At 36.9% G+C, this 21,294-nt stretch overlaps 1 protein-coding gene and 1 pseudogene across 1 annotated transcript; one reads left to right on the forward strand and one right to left on the reverse strand.

The window, feature by feature from the left end:
* The first annotated feature begins 317 nt into the window (after window positions 1-317).
* On the forward strand, window positions 318-1,062 carry LOC147491625 (uncharacterized). The gene is made up of 4 exons (XM_086567291.1): window positions 318-439; window positions 541-652; window positions 756-954; window positions 1,046-1,062. Exons 1-4 carry the CDS (start codon window positions 318-320, stop codon window positions 1,060-1,062), a joined length of 450 nt encoding a protein of 149 aa, XP_086423417.1.
* Window positions 1,063-19,887: 18,825 nt separating this feature from the next.
* On the reverse strand, window positions 19,888-20,598 carry LOC147491626 (uncharacterized; annotated as a pseudogene).
* Window positions 20,599-21,294: the final 696 nt, after the last annotated feature.

A 21,294-nucleotide genomic window follows, 5' to 3' on the forward strand; every position in this document is an offset into this window, starting at 1 on the left:
TATTTTTGTTTACGCGACCGAGGAACCGGAAAGTCGTACATATCTGTACAAAACTATCATCTCAAAGCTAAGATCTAAAGGTAAAATTGTTCTTGCAGTTGCCTCTTCTGGAATAGCATCACTACTCCTACCAGGTGGGCGAACAACACATTCTAGGTTCAATATTGAAATTCCTACTAGTGAAGAGTCGACATGCAAAATCTCAAAGCATGAAGAACTGGCGAAGCTAATACAAAAAGCAGATCTTATTTTATGGGATGAAGCTCCAATGACTCATAGGCACGGATTCAGTCGCCAACGTAACTTTAAAAGACATAATGGATGAAAATAACAAATATTTTGGCGGCAAAACATTTTTAATGGGTGGAGACTTCAGACAGATTTTGCCAGTTATTCCAAGGGGTAAAAGAGGTGACATTGTTGACGCTTCAATAAACAGGTACCATTTTGAATATATCAAACAATCTTAATTTTATCAAATAATTCATTTAGTAACCTTGAGCAATTTTTAATTTTGCAATCTTTAATTCTATTTGACAGGTCTAAAATCTGGGGAGAATGTAAAGTTTTTCATCTGACTCAAAACATGAGATTAAAAAGTGACAATGTTGATCCAGAAACAACTAGCTCTATAGAAGATTTCAACAAATGGGTTCTAGATCTAGGAGACGGAAAGTTGCCAGCAATTTCTATAGAGAACGATATCGAGCCAACATGGATATAGATTCCAAATGATCTTCTTATTCCTGAATCAGAAGACTCAATTAAAGATATTGTTTCAAATATTTATCCAGATTTTTTCAAACAATCACGGTTCTATAAAGTACCTCAAGGAAAGAAGCATCTTGGCCCCCAAGAATGAAACAGTTGATGAAATCAACTCATACATTATTTCATCACTTCCAGGAGATTTACAGAGTTACTTGAGTGCAGACACACTTTGTCCTATAGAAGGTTAGCACGTTAAACAAAGTAGTTATATAAATAACTGTTTTTCTTTTACAAAATTTAACTTTTATTATCTTATTACTTCGTTGTTTTACAGGAAAGTCTGCTGAATAGGACGTTCTCTTTCCTACAGAATTTTTGAATACTCTTCAGTTTTCTGGATTACCAAACCATAACATTGAGTTGAAAGTTAGTGTTCCTATAATGTTAATGCGGAATTTGAATCAGAGTGCGGGGCTTTGCAATGGAACTAGGTTGATTGTGACAAGGATGGGATCCAAAGTTATTGAAGTAAAAATTATAACGGGTACGAAAATACGTGATCTACTAAATATTCTTTTATTCAATTATATTTGGAACTTTACAATCATATAAGCAAATTCATAAATACAGGTACAAACATAGGTGAACCTATCTATATTCCAAGAATTGTCCTATCTCCAACTGACACAAAGTGGTCGTTTGTCTTCAAGAGGAAACAATTCCCCATCAAAGTGTGTTATGCAATGACAGTAAACAAGAGTCAGGGACAAACTTTCAACCATGTTGGTGTTTATTTACTGATAAGTGCTCAAAAAGTGCTATTTAACCCTTGATTATGCCTCTTGTTTAGCCATCTTAGTGGACTAATAGTGTTTATAAGTTGTGTTTTAAGATTCTACAGGTGAAAAAGAGAGTTTTGTAGAATTATAGAGAAAATGGGGTAAAACGAAGCAATTCGGAGCATTAAGGATCGCATGGGAGGCCCGTGGACAATCATGGAGAAGGCCAAGGAATTGGAGCTGTTAAAGATGCGACTTGGACCTATTTTAAAGTTTATTTGGAAGCCCAAGGCCAAAAGATTCGTTGTTTGGACCAAAGCCCCGCAAAAAGAGGATAGAAGGATAGAGCGTAAGAGAGAAAATCGGCTTACGCGTGCGGGACGATGTATCGAAGGCCCAGACGCATTTATTGCGCGGGACGATAAATCGGCGCCCGCAGACGCATTGATTAAGTCTGGGATGCATGAATAATGCGCCTAGACGCATGAATCCCATTAATTGAGCCAATTCCTTCTCGTTTTGAAGACTAAGTCGGACTCTGGAAGAAGTCTATTTGTATTAGGAAACAAATGACGGTTTGGAATGCTTCTAGAGCTCATTGTAACCCCTATAAATAGAGGACCTAAGTGCCTCATGTAATTGGACAATTCACTTATATTCTTGTCTCCAGAACTTGAGGCAGAGAGAGATTAATAATAAAAGATCGGTTTTAACTAGCTGAGTCTTAATAAATTAGTCTTTCTAGTCTTATGTTCTTCAACTCTTCTTCTTCTTGTTCTTCCTTCTTTATGGAAGGCTAATCTTCTCCTTAAAGGGAGAAGATGAAGCCAGAGCTTAAGGTTTAATGATTCTTCTGGTTCATGGTGTTCTTCAATCAGGTTAGTTTTTTATGTTTGTAGTTATTAGTTCCATTGCCCACACCAGGGGATGGAAGTATAGAATAGGGTTTATGTTTTGCAATATTAATATCATGCTAGTGTTCTTTACTTTTCTTCTAGTAGTGTAATTCTTTAGAGTTAGGGAAGTATTCTTTGTGTTGCCTTAGAAGGGGTAGCTCAGGGAGTGGCTGCCTAGGGGAAGTATTCTTTGTGTTTGCCTTAAGTGGTGATTCATTGAATGGCTGCCCTATTAGGAAGTACTCCTTGATGTTGCTCTTGGTAATACATTGAATGGCTGCCCGAGCTTACATAAAAGGAAAAAAGATATTAATAGCATAAACATAGGAACAACCTTAAGTAGAGTTAATTGTTAACAATGTTTCGTCCAAGAGGGCATCGGCACTCGCTCGATTGCCTAATTGTAGTCTACTTGTAAGAACAACCATGAAGTAGAAGGTCATAGATCAAAAGTATTGGTGGATTCTAATCTCTTGAATTCCCTCTCTTATAAATTCTCAATAGTTTAGTTAGTTTATCTTAGTTTAGTATTTAAAATCTCTACAATCATAGTTTTTAATCCCTCAAACCCCCTTTCCAGTCTTGTCCTTCACATAACATACACTTAAAAGTGGAACGATACCCTACTCATCCTTTACTTATTGAGGGATAATTAGGTTTTGATACGCTTCTATTTGTTCAACGATCATCATCTATCTACATCACCCATCATCTCATCTACACACACAAAAAGAGGTAGTGTCAATGGCGCCGCTGCCGTTTTAAGTTGTCTATGTTTAACGTTTTCTTTTAAGATTAGAATTTTGGATCTTGAGGTAATTTTAGCCGCATCATCCATCCTTTTAAGAAAGAAAGAAGCTTGAAGGACATCTCGAAGACAAGATCTACCATCCAGGTTAGTCGAATCTTCATTCTTTTTATTGCTTTCTTAGTATAGTTGCATTATAGTTTAGTTTTATTGCTTTCTAGTATAATTGCATTTAGGACCTTTTCAACAATTGAAGTTGTAAGCCAACACAAATAAAAATCAAACTCTAGTGTTTCTTGTCCGAATCTTGACAAACGGACTATCGCCTCGTGGGCAATGGTACTTAAGCAATCCAAGTGATTCACCATAACCCTAGAAGAGACGACTTTTAGACAACATGCAGATACTAGCTGCAAAGCCCAACCCAGTTGAAGAAAAGTAGTTTTACATTCTAGTATAATTTAGAATAGTTGCATAGTAGGATAGTTTTTGTTATTTTCAAGATAGAATTTTCTAGTGTATGCCCCGTCATCCATATCATCGCCCCAAGAAGAACACAAGTGGACAAGGTTTAACAACCGACTCACAAGAATACTAGACAAGATTGATACAATGGCCGCACACAACAATGATGGAGGTGTTTTGGACACCAATAATCCTGAAAGCTATATCCCACCCATGCAAGCACAACAGAGGAAGAAGCCGAAGCGATTTCTATTCGCCAATCATGGAGACCCACCCAAGCAAGATTGTTTTTCTAGAGACGAAGTTTAACCGGTTTGAACTTAGAGAGCATCAAGAATCTCTATGCTTCCAAAGTTCAATGGTTCGCATAATGTTCAAATTTTATGTTCACATGAACAAATTTCTATCGATCCCCTAACTTTCAAGAACAAGAATATCGGGATGAGAGTATCAAGTTAATTTTTTTCCACTCTCACCGAAGGTAAAGCATCTAAATGGTTAACCGCGACTAATCAATTCAATCAACAACCGGGAGAAGTTGAGAACAAAGTTTATGAACAAGTTCTACCCACCCCAGAAAATGTGATGTCATGCAGCAAGTTTCACCCCATCAGAAATTTCAAAGGGAAGGTGGATCAAGAATATCATCAAAGTTGGGAGAAATTCAATAATCTGCTAGTCTCATGTCCACATCATGGTTATGATAAGAGCAATAATCGCTCATTTTTTCTTTCAAGGACTTTCTACTATGAACAAGCGGATGATACAATCAATGCATCAAGGTAAGTTTACATCATTGGATGGAGAGGAAGCCTACAACTTTCTCGAGAATTTAGTCAAGACACTCAACAATGGAGTACTAGCAACGAGGGCGTAGCTAGAGTGGAGGGGTGCCAAGAAATTTGGCAACCAAATTCAAGAAGACCCAAATCAAGTAATGCTATCAATTATGGCAAGCCTATCAACAGACTTGAAAATCTGAACAAGAAGTTTGATCAGTTCTCCATGAATCCTCCAAAACTAAACAATTTCCAAGCTAAAACCTCACCCATCCAAGCCTTGTTATACCATTTGTGAGCTATGTTCGATGAAGGCCATACCATCAAGAGTGTTCAGATTATCCGGATACTAATGCAGAGGCATGTAGTATCAACTCTTTAGGAAGAAATAACCGGTTCAATCGGGGATGTAATTATTGGAAGCCACAAAATACAAATCGAGGAATTTTCCTCCGTGATTTCGAATCACCAAACGGCAGTTCGAATAACCAAGATCGGGTTCCAAAACCGCCAAAGAACCATACATAAATCAACAGTCATACCGAACCAAGAATACCAAGCCAACACAAACAGAGAGTTAGTACCGGATCTTATGAGTGGATATATTGCCCCTACGCCTCACCGAAAGCAAAGCGCTTATCCCACATCCGGAAGAAGCTATCACCACCATTGTCAATGAGCTAAAACGGACAAATCAAAGAACCCGGAAGTTGGAGAATAACTTTAGTGTCATTCAAGGCCGATAGGGCAAATCGCCGCCGCCTTTTGAGAGAGATCAAAAGGAGCATTACCAAGCCCCGAGCCAAACCGAAAGGAAGAGGTGTCCCGCAGGTGGATAACCCGGAGATTACTCTACCAAATGCCCAAGGTAATTCTCGTCACCACCACTCGAGGTCAGGCAAGAAAGTTGATAACAAGATTGTCTATGAACCAGAAAAGATTCTCGTGGAGCCTAAGGTAACTTATGTCCCCACCATCCCACCCAGTTCTAACATTCTAGATATATCTAGTGTTGTGCCACCCCCCATCAAGTAATTGTTGAGAGAAGTCAAGGAACCACCGCGGAAAGTAAGTAAGAAGAAGCCATCACGAGTGACTCCACCCGTCACTCCACTATTTTTCACCAAGCCAACCGGAAAAGAAGAGAACCAATATTGAAGAATCCGCCAAAGACCGTTTCCTTCAAACTAGTGAATACCTTAAAAGATGACCAAGATAAGGAGATTTGCGATGTATTTCAGAATTTCTGATTAATATCCCATTTTCGACCGCCATCAAGCAAGTTCCCTCATATGCCAAGTTCCCGAAAGATCTAGTAAAGAAGAAGACCAACATTCGAAGAAGCTTTTATCGCTTCAAAGATGTTCATCGCATCTACGAATCTATCGGTTGTGAAACCGAAGATCCCGGAAGTCCAACTGCTACATGCAGAATTGGAGATTCTTTGGAGGAACAAGCTTTATTAGATTTGGGTGCCAGTGTGAATCTTCTACCATATTTTGTCTACGGAGAAGTTGGGCTTGAAGGATCTAAAACCGAATCGATGTTACTTTACGGTTGGCGATAGATCGCTGAAGATACCTAGAGGAATCATTGAAGATGTCATAGTTAAGATCGAAGATTTCTATTATCGGTTGATTTCATATTACTTCGATTACGTAACCTACATCGGTAGGCAAATACCAATCATTCTAGGCAGACCATTCTTGGCCACCGCAAATGCACTCATCAACCGCTTAAAACGGTAATATGACATTATCCTTTGGTAATATGAAAGTCGAGACCAATGTTTTCCATATGTTACAAAGAACCACGGAGGAGGTGTAATCGTGAACGAGGTATGCATGATTAAAGCGTTAGCACGGGATTATCCGACTCATTCATATCCTGGCGACGAAGTTATTGAAAGCTCGACGCACTCGATTGTGAGGAACTTAGTGTTGAGTCAATCAATGCAATTTTGGATTCATCACCGTCATGGATGACATCAAGTTCAAAGAAAAGCTTGAATCGCCTATGCTTGATGGACCACCTAAAGAGCTTAAGAAGGAGCCACCTAAGTTAGAATTGAAGCCTTTACCGCCTACACTCAAGTATGTTTTCTTGGGAGATTTGGGAACCTACCCAAGAGTCATTGCATCGATTTGATCAAGGAGCAAGAATCCGTGTTAGTAGCACTTTTAAAGGAACACAAGTCAGCTATAGGTTGGACAATTGATGATATCAAGGGGATCAGCCCTATGATAGTTCAACATAGGATTCATCCGGAAGAGGATTCCAAGACTTCTAAGCAAACAACCAGGAGGAGGCTTAATCTGAAAATAAAGGAAGTAGTTAGAGAAGAGGTCGCCAAACTCCTTGACGCATTATCTACCCTATTTTCGATAGTCAATGGGTTAGTCCAGTTCAAGTTGTGCCAAAGAAGTCCGGAACCACGTTGATCGAGAACGAGAACAATGAGTTGATTCCAACCAGGATTCAGACCGGATGGAGAGTTTGCATCGACATGTGAAGTGAATAGCGATCAAGGAAAGACCATTTTCCATTGCCATTCATCGATCGATGTTAGAAAGATTATTTGGACAAGCTTACTATCGCTTTTGATGGTTACTCGGGATATTTTCAAATCCATATTCACCCCGAGGACTAAAGAGAAGACCACATTCACATGTCCGTTCGAACATTCACGCATACCGTCAGATGCCTTTTGGTCTATGCAATGCACCGCCACTTTTCAGCGATGCATGATGAGTATTTTGACGACATGGTGGAGAAATACATGGAAGTTTTTATGGACAATTTTTCAGTGTTTGGATCATCTTTTGAGGATTGCCTACACCATCTCTCCTTAGTCCTTAAACGCGTTGTTCGCGATACCAACTTAGTTAAGGCTCGAAAAGTGTCACTTCATGGTAAAGGAAGGGATAGTGCTAGGTCACCAAGTTTCAAAGGAAGGAATTCTAGTAGATCGAGTTTAAGATTGATATTATAAAGGATCTACCCAAACCGAGAACTGTCAAAGATATTCGTGCCTTCCTAGGTCACGCCGATTCTACCGCCGATTTATCAAGGATTTCAGCAGAATTGCAAGACCGGCCACATCTGTTAGGGAAAGATATTGTCTTTGATTTTGATACACATCATGTGTTGAAGCTTTTATGAAGTTAAAGGAAGCACTCACTTCAAGACCAATCATTCGTGGCGATTGGAGCCAGCCATTTGAGATCATGTGTGATGCATCCGATTATGCTATAGGAGCCGTTCTAGGACAAAGAGACAAGAAAGTGCCGTGACGCTAATCTATTATGCTAGCAAGACTCTAAATGGAGCATGATTAATTATTCTACCATCGAGAAGGAACTCTTAGCCGCCGCCTATTCTCTTGACAAATTTTGACAATATTTAATAGGTTCAAAGGTGATTGTCTATATCGACCATGCCGCTTTTGCGCCATTTACTCGCTAAGCGGGATGTCAAGCCAAGATTGATCCGATGGATACTACTTTTACAAGAATTTGATTTGGAGATACGTGATAAGAAAGGAACAGAGAATGTCGATTGCTAATCACCTTTCTAGATTGCTAGTGGAGAATACGGAAGACAATTTACAAATCGTGAGACTTTTCCCCGATGAACAGGTTGTTCAAGATATCGAAGTGCCATGGTACGACCACATTGCAAATTATCTTGTGACCGACAAGGTACCATCACATTAGAGCAAGCAAGAAAAAGATTTATTCTACTCAAAGGCCAGATATTATTTTTGGGATGATCCATACTTATTCAAGAAGTGTTAGGATCAAATTATTCAAGATGCATCCCGATTGGAACAGAATCCATTCTATCATTTCGTCATGATCAGCCTTATGGAGGACATTTTGGCCCGCAACGCATCGCTGCAGACAAAGGTATTACAAGCTGGATTCTATTGGCCTACTCTTTTAAAGATGCAAATATTTATTGCAAAGCATGTCCAAGATGCCAATTTTTGGGTAAGACCTCGAAAAGGTTCGAGTGGCCTCAACAACCGATCCTTATCTCAAAAATCTTTGATGTATGGGGTATAGATTTCATGGGACCATTTCCTCCATCTTTTGGTTACACCTACATTCTACTTGCTGTGGACTATGTTTCAAAATGGATTGAAGCAGTTCCTACGAAGACCGCCGATCATAAAGTCGTCGTGGACTTTCTAAAGAAAAACATTCTACCAAGATTTGGAACACCGAGAGCCATCATCAGTGATAACGGTTCTCACTTCTGTAACCGTGTATTTGGGAATCTTATGGCAAAGTATGGAGTAATTCACAAGCTAGCTTTACCATATCATCCTCGGACTAATGGTCAAGCGAGTTTTTGAATAGGAAATCAAGAGTATTCGAGAAGACAAGAAATCCATCTAGGAAAGACTGGTCTCTTAGACTCCAAGATACACTATGGGCATACAGAACAGCATTCAAAACACCCATAGGGATGTCGCCCTATCGCTTGGTATATGGAAAAGCGTGTCATCTACCTGTCGAGCTAGAATATAAAGCCTATTGGGCAGTGAAAAAGATGAATTTCAACCTAGATCAAGTAGGAGAAAGGAGGAAGCTTTAGATCAGTGAATTAGAGGAATTGAGAAGTGATGCTTATGATAAGTCAAGGATTTACAAGGATAAGACTAAAGCATTACATGACAGAAGAATTCTGAAGAGAGAATTTGAACCTGGACAGAAGGTTCTGGTCTACAACTCTCGTCTAGAAATTTTCCCTAGAAAATTGAGATCTAGATGGATGGGACCGTTTATAGTAAGACATGTCACACCTTTTGGAGCTATTGAAGTAGAAGACATCAAGAGAAGGACTCGTTTCAAAGTCAATGCTCATCGACTAAAGCCTTTTCTGGAGTTACCTACTGGAGACGTGGAGGCCATTTTTCTCAAGGATCCGGTTTATCAGACCACTGTTGAAGCGGAAAATTGGGGTAAGTTACCTACACACCTTAAAGATTACATTTTATGTCTTGCTGAACCTGTTACTCTGTCTAGTTTAAGTTTTTTGCATGAAGAAGCCAAGCGTCGTAAGCTTGACTCCTTAGGATCTCATTAGTATAAGTGCCACTGATAGCCGGGCCCTCAGATTTTCATAACTTTATCCTTTACTGAGAGGAGTTGCAAGCGCCGGAGTCAAAGTCTCATAACTCTAGTAGACCGAGTATAAAATGTCTATGGGAAGTAAGCATGTTGTTGAGATATCAGTTTTGGAGTAGGAATTCTAGTCTTGAGGACTTGACTTTAAAAGACTCACATTACATCTTAGGGATCTGACGTAAAAAGACCTACCTCCTGATCATTCTTTTGAAAAACTTTCGTTTTAATCACTTCATTTCGTACGCGAAATTTTGATTAGGAACCCATGCTTTAAGGTTCGATAGTTTTCAAACTAATGTTAAGATTTCCTTTTCCGTTATATGTTATTTTTAGTCTATCTAAAAAAAAAAAATTATATGGGTTTGGGCCAAATCAGTTCACATTTCGGCCCAACAACTCATTCTCTTCCCCACACCACCTCAAAACCCTAACCTAGATTCGCCACCTCCACCACCACCAACCATTGCCGGAAATCAATTGAGGAATCATCCTCCAAGAATTCCAAACCCAACCACTCAAATGTAAAATGCGGGACATATCAATTTTGTTTACCCTACCGTCGGTCGAACCAAACCAATTTTTTAATTTTTTGCATTTTTACACCACCACTTCATCCCATTTTTATATATATCATTCACAACACAAAGATAAGCTACCCACCATTGCCATTTTCGAAAGATAACATCAAATTTCACCCCGCCAAAATCAAAATTTTGAACTTGACTCATAAGGTGCGGGACGATAGGATTACTTGAAATTTTAGGCCCGTGATGCATCACTTCGACCGATGAAAGCAGTAATTACAGTTTTTCCTTTTTGGTTGTCGTTGTTCGTTTTCCTTTGTTTGATTATTATGGAAGTCTTAAAAGAGATACATCCAGAGTTGAAGTTTGGGAATTTGTTCGAGAAAGAGGGTCTCTCGACACACTTTGGAAATGCTATCTCGACGTTGAGTGGGGGATGTTTTTTGTATGACGAGAGTGACTCATCCATGATGATGAGGGTCTAGTTAGACAGTTTTTCGGTGCTATAGACCATTTCATACCAGAGACGAGTGAGCTTGTGTTGAAATTTGAGACAGACGAGTTTAAGTTGACGAGGGAGATGCTCCAGGAGTTCACCCAAATTCCGATGTATGAGGGGGATGAGACACCTGTACTGGGAGGATTGAAGGATTACCATGGACGTCTTGGCCCACATGCAGAGGTTAATCAAGCAGGCCAGACGAAGACCAAGTCTCTGCAGAAGAACCAGCAGCTAGCATACAGATGGCTTTGTCACAACGTAGTAGGCACGGTGAGTGAGAACACTTTATACCAGCCCGGTCTACACTTGCTTTGGATGTTGATGACTAGGGACGTTAGAATCTGTATGTGTAGATTTATTCTTAGAAGGCTGGGGAATATGAAGACAAAGAAGGTGGAGCATTCTAAGATAGCGCTCCCGGTCATAGCCACAAAGATCATGGAAGGCTTAGGATTTAGATCACCGCTTTCGGATGAGACTCGAGAGCTATGATCCTAAGAGTATTTTGGCTACGAGGACCGATTGAGGAGAATGGAGCTCAGAGTACTTAGATGTCGCAGGGGCCGACGCGTACCACATGCGCACCACACCCTACTGAGTATGATTTTGGAAACATAGCACCCTATCAAGCTATAGAGGATCAGAACATGAGGGCTGCTATGATACATATGCAGAGGGGAATGCAGGTGTTGTTTGAACATCAAAGGACTACCGAAGCAAAGACCACCCATACACTTTCGGGATTGACGAGGTCAGTAGATACCCTGGCTGGTAGTGTTGACGAGATTAAAGAGCGGGTAGGCAGGCTGGATAGTCAACCGAGAGGCGGACGAGCAGATAGAGGACGTCGTAACGTCAGAGGCCGCCACGAGTAGTTTTGAACACTGTTTGCTCAGTAGGATTAGTTACTTTAATAATCCTGTATTTGTTTTGTTTCTTGAACTAATGATATTTGATTTTCTCTATTTTGTGAGCTTAACATTTATATGACAGAGAAAGATCAAATATTGATATTCGGCATCAATGGTAATATCCTACCTTTTTCTCATCCATTTCATTTACTTCTTTATACATTGAGGTCAATGCATGCATAAGTAGGGGAGGGTGTACTTGAGAAATGAATTTCAAAATTAGTTTTCAAAAACAAAAATATTTTTGTTTCTATATCGAGCATGAGAAAAATGAATTTTAATGATGAGTCTGGGATATAGATTCTATACTGCTTAGTGTTGAGTTTGATAGATAGTCGATATTATTGATTTCATTACCGCTTAGACTATTTATTATGCTCGGACATAGTTCTTATTGATAGAATTCTTTATCAAGGCACCACCATAGTACTTGGTCAGTTTTGTGTACTTTTGCTAGAAGAGAGATTTAAACCCCTAGTAAACTAGAAGTAGAATTTTTAGACTTAGCCGTGAGACTTGAGCTTTATACCCATTCTTTGGAGAGTTCTTACGAAAAATCCGAGTCTTAGTGACTCAACATCTTTCAGTTCTTTATGTCGTTGTAATATAGTCTCATTATTCATTAATTTGGTTAATCGAAGTGACATCATTTGGGAGATAGCCATTAGGTCTTGTAGTCTATTCGAAATAGAGTATCATACTGATAAGTCAAGTAGTGAACCCATTCAGCCTTTATCCCACCTAGTATGACCATCATGTTAAACCCTTTTAAGCCTTACAATAAGCCATTTTCTTTCATAAAACCTTTACCCGTCACCCAACTCCAGACAAGGAGTATAGCCAAAATCTTTATCAGCCATACCCATATGTTTTTGAGAATACGAGGGACACAAAGAGGAAGAAAGAGCACAAAAGGAAGATTACAAGGAAATACCAGAGAGATACAATAAAGACCATCATTCTGTTCTAAGTGAAAGAAGCTAGTGGAAAACAAGCATATCCAGTACTAATCAAGGATATACCACTGAGCTTTAAAAAAAAAAAAAAAAAAAAAAAAAAAGTTGAACAGAATGGATGGAAAAGCTAAGACAAAGGAAGAATTTTCTCTGCAATACATAATTTAAAGAAATCTTCCAAAGAAAGAAGCAAAACCCTTAGTGTTTTTTCAGAAACAACCTTAGAATCCTTTTTACCTTTTCTTCATAAACCAATACCCAAGCCAAGTTACAACCCATGACTTATCACTACAGTATGGTACGAAGTCTATAATAGGTGAGAGGATGCTAAAGTGAAGGACCCGACACTTCATATGTGATTGACATTCTTTCCATGAGACTACTTTTATTCAGAAGTCTGTTTTTTCAAAGTAGTATGTGGGATGTTCGTATGCATTATTCTTTTCCCTACATACATGAGGTAAAATAGTAGACCATCTTCTCGAGAGATTCTTTTATGAGAGTATGGTGGTGAGGATTGAAAGTCGAGATTATCTACCTATGGTAAACTAGGGATTCCGTTTCTTGGATAGGAGAGTATAGGAGATTGACTAAGTACACACATAAGCCTTGATTGAGAATTTTGTCAATTTTACTATCTCCCATCATAATCTATGAGTCTTTGCAGCAATGTAGTTAGCAATGGATACCGCCTGTTGGAGTAAGCACTAAGTGGGTAAGGAATTTCCCCTCTCGAAAAATACTATCATTCTTGAACATGCTATTGATTGATTTTGTGGGTATATCACTGAAAACCCTCACGAGACTATAACTTCGTCCTTTTTGGGGAACATAAAGGTTTAAAGCCTTGTTGTATATGGTAAATGCAATCGCTGATGCCTGCTAAAAATGAGTTAGGATTTTATTTTTGTTATTAGGATGTGATTTTGATCACTTATCTATTTTTATCTTATTTGCTAAGAGACTAGCAAAAGGCTAGTTGGGAGTTGTGATAAGTGCTCAAAAAAAGTGCTATTTAACCCTCGATTATGCCTCTTGTTTAGCCATCTTAGTGGACTAATAGTGTTTATAAGTTGTGTTTTAAGATTCTACAGGTGAAAAAGAGAGTTTTGTAGAATATTAGAGAAAATGGAGTAAAACGAAGCAATTCGGAGCATTAAGGATCACATGGGAGGCTCGTGGACAATCATGGAGAAGGCCAAGGAATTGGAGCTGTTAAAGATGCGACTTGAACCTATTTTAAAGTCTATTTGGAAGCCCAAGGCCAAAGGATTCGTTGTTTGGACCAAAGCCCGCAAAATAGGATAGAAGGATAGAGTAGAAGAGAGAAAATCGGCTTATGCGTCTGGGACGCATGTATCGAGCGTCCAGACGCATTGATTGCGTCTGGGACGCATAAATCGAGCATCCAGACGCATTGATTAAGTCTAGGACGCATGAATAACGCGCGTCCGGGACGCATGAATCGATTTCTTGTAGCCAATTCCTTCGGTTTTGAAGACGGCGTCGGACTCTGGGAAGAAGTCTATTTGTATTAGGAAACAAATGACGGTTTGGAATGCTTCTAGAGCTCATTGTAACCCCTATAAATAGAGGACCTAAGTGCCTCATGTAATTGGCTAATTCACTTATATTCTTGTCCTTAACTTGAGAGAGAGAGATTAATAATAAAAGATAAGATTGGTTTTAACTAGTCGAGTCTTAATAAATTAGTCTTTCTAGTCTTATGTTCTTCAACTCTTCTTCTTCTTGTTCTTCCTTCTTTATGGAAGGCTAATCTTCTCCTTCAAGGGGAGAAGATAAAGCCCGAGCTTAAGGTTTAATGATTCTTCCGGTTCATGGTGTTCTTCAATCAAGGTTAGTTTTTTATGTTTGTAGTTATTAGTTCCATTGCCCACACCAGGGGATGGAAGTATAGAATAGGGTTTATGTTTTGCAATATTAATATCATGCTAGTGTTCTTTACTTTTCTTCTAGTAGTGTAATTCTTTAGAGTTAGGGAAGTATTCTTTGTGTTGCCTTAGAAGGGGTAGCTCAGGGAGTGGTTGCCTAGGGGAAGTATTCTTTGTGTTTGCCTTAAGTGGTGATTCATTGAATGGCTGCCCTATTAGGAAGTACTCCTTGATGTTGCTCTTGGTAATACATTGAATGGCTGCCCGAGCTTACATAAAAGAAAAGAAGATATTAATAGCATAAACATAGGAACAACCTTAAGTAGAGTTAATTGTTAACGATGTTTAGATCCAAGAGGGCATCGGCACTTTCACTTTCGATTGCCTAATTGTAGTCTACTTGTAAGAATAACCATGAAGCAGAAGGTCATAGATCAAAAGTATTGGTGGATTCTAATATCTTGAATTCCCTCTCTTATAAATTCTCAATAGTTTAGTTAGTTTATCTTTGTTTAGTATTTAAAATCTCTACAATCATAGTTTTTAATCCCTCAAACCCCCTTTCCAGTCCTGTCCTTCACATAACATACACTTAAAAGTGGAACGATACCCTACTCATCCTTTACTTATTGAGGGATAATTAGGTTTTGACACGCTTCTATTTGTTCAACGATCATCATCTATCTACATCACCCATCATCTCATCTACACACACAAAAAGAGGAAGTGTCATTTACCACGTCCAATTTTCACACATGGGCAGTTATATGTTGCTGTTTCGAGAACGACATCTAGTCAGGGGCTAAAATTTCTAATCAAAAGGGAAGATGATGAGCCAAAAGAATATATACAGAACATTGTGTATAAAGAAGTTTTTCAAGCAATCTGAGGAAGGTACTGTATTTCAAACAAAAAAATACTTTATGGTGTTTTTTAACTTTTTAATAACTTATCCTTACTATGCTTTTGGTCTTCTTTAATGTAGGAGAACCTTATAGGGGATATTAGGTAGTTGATTTACTCCAAGAAAGTTCACTACAACATCTATGTTGCTTTAAGTGGTGTAGCCTTTTTAGTTGGTTTTCTATATGAATTCTGAATCTACCATTATTATGAAGTTAATGATTTTGGTGTTTATATTCTTTGTATTTCCATTTTTTGTTTTCCCAGTGGTTTTTTTGGTCTATTGGAGACGATGATATATTTAATTATCAATGTTTCTTAACTTAAACAAGAAACACAAAAGGAATGTCTTAGTTGCTTAATGACCAGGTCTTAGGTGATTCCACATTAGATATTGCAGTTAGAAGGCTTGGAGGTGGTGGAGAAAAATCAGGATTTGGAAGCTAGGTTGATTGCTAACTTGTAGAAACAAGACAACTTAAAATAGAAAGAGATGCCAACATTTTAGGACTTGACATCCGAATTCTGCTGTTGAAATGTTCAGTATCAAACTATTGACGACATGTGATTCATCCAAGAGTAGAAAATGTAATTTACCGACAGAGCAAAAGGAAGAAACTTCGTTTAAAAGACATCACAGAGCATGATAGCACCAAGGCCATATTTATGACAGTCCCAGGCAAAAGAGCAGCAGCAGCAGTTTTGCTAGACCAACAGGGTTTAATTAGTACATGGCGCAGTAGCCTTTACGAAGAAAAAGTTAGAGATGGAGAGGAAGCAAGAGAGGTTGTTATGCTATTGGCTCAAAGCTTACAACTGGCAGCAAGTATGAATACGGCACAAATCACACCTGAATGTCCAACTTTATCAGACTCGGGCACAAAATTAAAACCAACATAATCTCTAACTAAATCTTACAGTAAGACTTTATTACTGTTAATGTTGTTTTTTAGGACTCTATTACTATTAATGTTTATCTGTTTTAAGATACAATTGGGCATAAAATTATTATAGACCAATAGAATCTCTAACTAAATCTTACAATTTTAATAGGACTCTAATGCTGTTTTTTAGTAGGACTCTATTACTATTAATGTTTATATGTTTTTCTACTCAATCGGTTCAATATATGAGAGAATTAAGGATAGCTACTAGAAAGACTAATATAATCCGTAATGAAGTCTTTTATTAAACATACAATTACTTTAACATAAGATTTTGATAACAAGAAAACTTCTAAATCAACTTAATACTAAACCTATATAAATACATCACGATTATATAACATAAAGTAAAAAAAAAAAGGAGCCTACCCTACAAATTCAAAGGTAAATTCTCAACTAATCTACTATACGTAGTTTTTTTTTGCAATATTGTTTTGTACCTGAGCTATGTTTGAAAAAACACATGGATGAAAGGACTAATGTAGAAGCACTCTTTATGCTATACAGATTAGACGATATGGCAAGGAAGTGCAAGACTTTGGACGAGCTTAACCTTTACTCACCATCTTGCAAAATAATAACACGAGTAAGCAGAATGTGGATAGCAAGGTATAAAGAAAAAGTTTTTGGAATTGAGATGATATTGATTGATGAAAAGGTAAAAGTTATTTGATCTAATTTTACTATTAGAGTCAAGTCATGATATGTTTTCAATATATTATTGTTTGCAATTTATTGTCATTCTTGAACATAAACAGTTTACTATCTCTCTTAAATTTTATCCATAAATATTCCATAGTGGCATGTTCCCCTATATCGTCTAACATATTTGCATTAAAACCGTGTCATCACAGAAAAATCAAATTCATGCTAAAATCAACAAGGAAATCCAAAACTCCTTTGAAAAAATAATCAAACAAGGAGAAATTTATTGTTTTGAAAATTTTGAGGTTAAGGCAGCAAAATTTCAATATGAGTCGGCGAGGGCCAACTTCACCATTTCCTTTAAAAAAGATACAGTTGTAATTGCTTCAATGGAAGATGGAAAAAAATCCAGACAATACAAGTTTTCATTTGTTGATTTTGAAGAATTCATGTAAAAGAAAGAAGACTACGTCAAGGCATTCAACACAGTTGGTATGCTACTGATTGAATAATGTTATTTTTCCAAAAAAAAATAATTCTGGACTAATATTAATTTGAAAAAACCAGATTTTATCAGAATTTTGACAAAAGTTTCAGCACAAAGCCCGTATGGTTTCAGGGAAGTCACACTAATGAATGAAAGGTAACACACAATGTTTTTGAATTTAAAAAATAATTTTTAAACATAATTACTTTATTTTTCTGTAGTGACTATGAATTCTAATTACTAATTATTTTTACAGGAACTATGAAATCAAGATTGCTTTATGGGGTGAAGACTCCAAAAGATTTGCAAACCTAAAGAATTCGGATGGAATTGTCATTGTTATTTTATCATCACTATATATGAAAAGAATCGGAAGTATGCAAATATTTTTATATCCAATTTGATCCATTTAAATGATTTATTACTAACTATTATCTAATATTATTATTTCTTTATATATGTGTTCGCAGGGCTTTTTAAAGCAACAGTCACATTTGCAACTCAAATATACTTGAATTTGGATATACCTCAATCAAATGAGATGAAAAAGCGGTAAAATACTGTAAATATTGGGTTGCTGGCTTAAGATTTGTGAATGCATACTATATTACCGTACTAATTTTTTCTCATCATCATGCATATATAGTTTGAGTTTGAAAAGAGAAATTAAGGTTTAGAAGCTAAAGTTATGAGTTATTGCTTATGAAGCTAACTGCTTTTAAAATGGCCTGTATATTCATATACCAATAGCTCGAATAGTGAATAAGCTGCTTTTCTTTGACTTATTTTAGTAATATTTATGCAAACCAACTGTTTTGATGCAGCTTTGACACCGGTAACTTTAATGTAAAGTTTGAGGTAGACAAAGAGGGTGAACCTACTACAATTTCTGAACTACTCAAAAAGACAAGGTAACCATATCTGACCTAATTCAATTAGGCAGAGATAGATGCAACTAGGTTAGTCTGAAATAAAGATTTTGGAAGAGATTTTAAAAAAATTAGTATTTTATGTTTTTTATACTGATACATAAATCATTTTATTTGTAGCATAAGTCATTTACTTGCAAAGCAAAATTTATAAAGCTTTTTGAAAATCGTTGGAATTACAAATCTTGCCAATTATGTACTGTCAAACATGTGGAAAACGGGGATGAGCCATACTGCAAGGATTGTAAAACTACTTACAATAAACCATCTGAGAGGTAAACAAATTGAAATTTTAAAATCAAATTATGTTTATATGTTACTAATCTAATCAGTTATGTTCTCTTTATACACAAGTACTATCTTAAACTTTGTGTGCAAGATGAAACAAATCAAACAGCATTTGTTGTTTTTGGAAATAAAGCAGAAAACATAGTGCATCGACCATTTGACAAAATTAAAAAGATGAGTTTAAAGGCGAGTATATATACAATTTTTTATTGATACCAAGTAAATTTTTTTTGGGAATTCATATTAATGCATTTCTATTTCTACAATCCAGGGCAATAGTTGGGATGAAATTAAAGAAGAACTAGAGAAAAACACTGGAAAGACATACATCTTCAAAGTTGTGATAAATGAGTACAGTATGCATGAAATCTATCCAACATTCAGTGTAAACAATATCTTGGAAGAAAAAACGGATAAAGAAAACATAGAAGACACTGACACAACAGACATTCAAATCATTGAGCAGGTATTTATCTTTTAAACTAACTTCCCTTACAACCATTGGTCAAATATTTTCATATTTAAATTTGTACATACCAAAAATACAGGAAAATGGAGCAAATAAAAAGAAAAATAAAAACAAGAATCCTACAGATGAGGTCTCTCCAACCAAAAAAAATCGGAAAACTCCAGAATCAAAGGTATTGTGTTCAAAATATTATTTAAACAATTTGATGTAACTTTTAAATTACAAAATAACTTACTTTGAAAAACTTTTCATTCAATATGCAAAACAATGATTTGGAATAGATGCCGACAATTTAGTTTGATGCAGCATGATTCGTAGCCAATATGTTATTCGAATAACGGCCAACAATTCAGTTGGAAGATATTATATTGTTTTCGTATGTATGACTTTCTTCAATGAACAATGGAGAAAATAAGTTGACATTTGAATTTTCTTAATAATTCTGTTTTTACATGTCCTTTATGAGTTAATTTGATTTTTCTTCATTATGTGAATGCTATTACGATTTCAAAATTATTTATGTAAATACTATTACGATTTCAGATATTTAATAGTTGGAATAACTGAAAAAACAATAAAAGAGGATAAATCAAATCGGATAATGGAATGATAAAGAACAACAGAATTCATACTAGAAGCGTCTCCTTGACCACCACCACCATGATGATAATACTCTAACGGTGGAAAAAGAAAGAAAAGGGGTTAGTTAGAAGTACCTTATCCATCAGTACATTGCATATGTTGCATCCTCTAGCTTTCTAAGCTATTCTAGATTTCCTTTTTAGAATTTCTCCATTTTCTTCTGCTTGGATCCGATGTATTGTTTTCTCAGCAAGAGCTAACCAGCAGTCCTCCTAGAAATATGGCAAGTGGGTCACCTTTAACTTGCATTCATGGCGACGAAAAAAGAAGCCATCATATAAATTAGTGACAGCCACCACAACATTTTCCTTGATTGCTTTTTTTAGCGTTGACAGGTACCTGCACAATGTCCACATTATTAGATACAAACACAACACCACACACACACACACACACATAGAACACAACTATGGTGGGATCCAATCATGTGGCCCTCATCCTTGTTGTTAACAAAATTTGGCATGGAACTAAAATTAGGGTTAGGGTTATTTGGAGTTGCTCTCAAAAAGACTAATAGTTGAGATTGATAATTCTAGGGTGAACCCAAAGAATTGGATTGGATTGTTGTTCTTGATCAAATCCACTTCCAAGGCTGGAGTTAACAATGTCCGATGACACTGTTTTGGTCTTGCCAATTGTTGATTTCCCGGCAGTGGAAGACACAATAGTGCCTTTACTTTTTCGACACCCACCACCAATTGGAACATTACGGAGCGCACCGCCTTTAGTCCAGTATCTCATACATGTTTTACAGAAGTGGCGTGGTTGAGTGAGAATGTAGTTGTTGTAGTAGCAAAACTTTGTGTTGGCTGAATAACATCTTGGACACCTCAAATTTTCTGCAGAAGTGGTTGCAGTAGTAATAGTGGTGTTATTGGTAGTTGTAGGTGTAGATGAACAAGTAGATGGTGATGGTGTAGAGGAAGATATTCCTCCCAAAACTGCACCATGGAAGGACAGCTTTCTCTTTCCATTTTGTGGCTTTTCAATCATTTTAGATTTCTTCTTTGAAAACCTACTAAACAAAACAGAAAACAAGGAAAGTAAAGATTGTGATCAATACTGCTTAAGTGTGTTATCTTTCTCTCTGGAGATACTCTATAATAAAAAAAATCATTTTTATTTGAAAACACATCTGAGGGAGAGAAAGAGAGAGACCACTTCCTCAACTTATCCGTGTTGGGAGCCTTCTGAACTTTTGGATGACAATACAGAACATAGTTGTCTCCTTTCATAAGAGTGCATGTCCACATATAACATGTTGAAAACCCCTGCTTCTTGCATTAGTCTAGGTAGCCAATCTAATTAGGACAAGCAAAAAAAAAAAAAAAGTCACTCATCTCTTAACTTCTTAAGAACTTCTAAGGATACTAGATTTTGATAGTGAATCAAATAAGTACATTAAAAATAGTCCATTACCAATATTTCATGGTAAACAAATGTTCAAAAAGCTTTTCCATTAAATGTTTGTATTTCAGACTTGAAATACTTTACCGAATCAAGGTTTGAAAGATAAATACAACGCTTCCCATCAATCTTCTGGAACAACAAGATGACCTGACACGAAAAAAGTTTTGGGATCAGCATAATTTGAAATTCTATTTGCAAATAAACTTTATTGATATGTAAGGGAATTCGTTAGGATATTTATCCTCGGCAAACACATCAAAAAATTTCTGCTTTATTTTT

Source organism: Coptis chinensis, chromosome 6, assembly GCF_015680905.1.
Source record: "Coptis chinensis isolate HL-2020 chromosome 6, ASM1568090v1, whole genome shotgun sequence".
In the NCBI taxonomy this organism is placed as follows: domain Eukaryota; kingdom Viridiplantae; phylum Streptophyta; class Magnoliopsida; order Ranunculales; family Ranunculaceae; genus Coptis; species Coptis chinensis.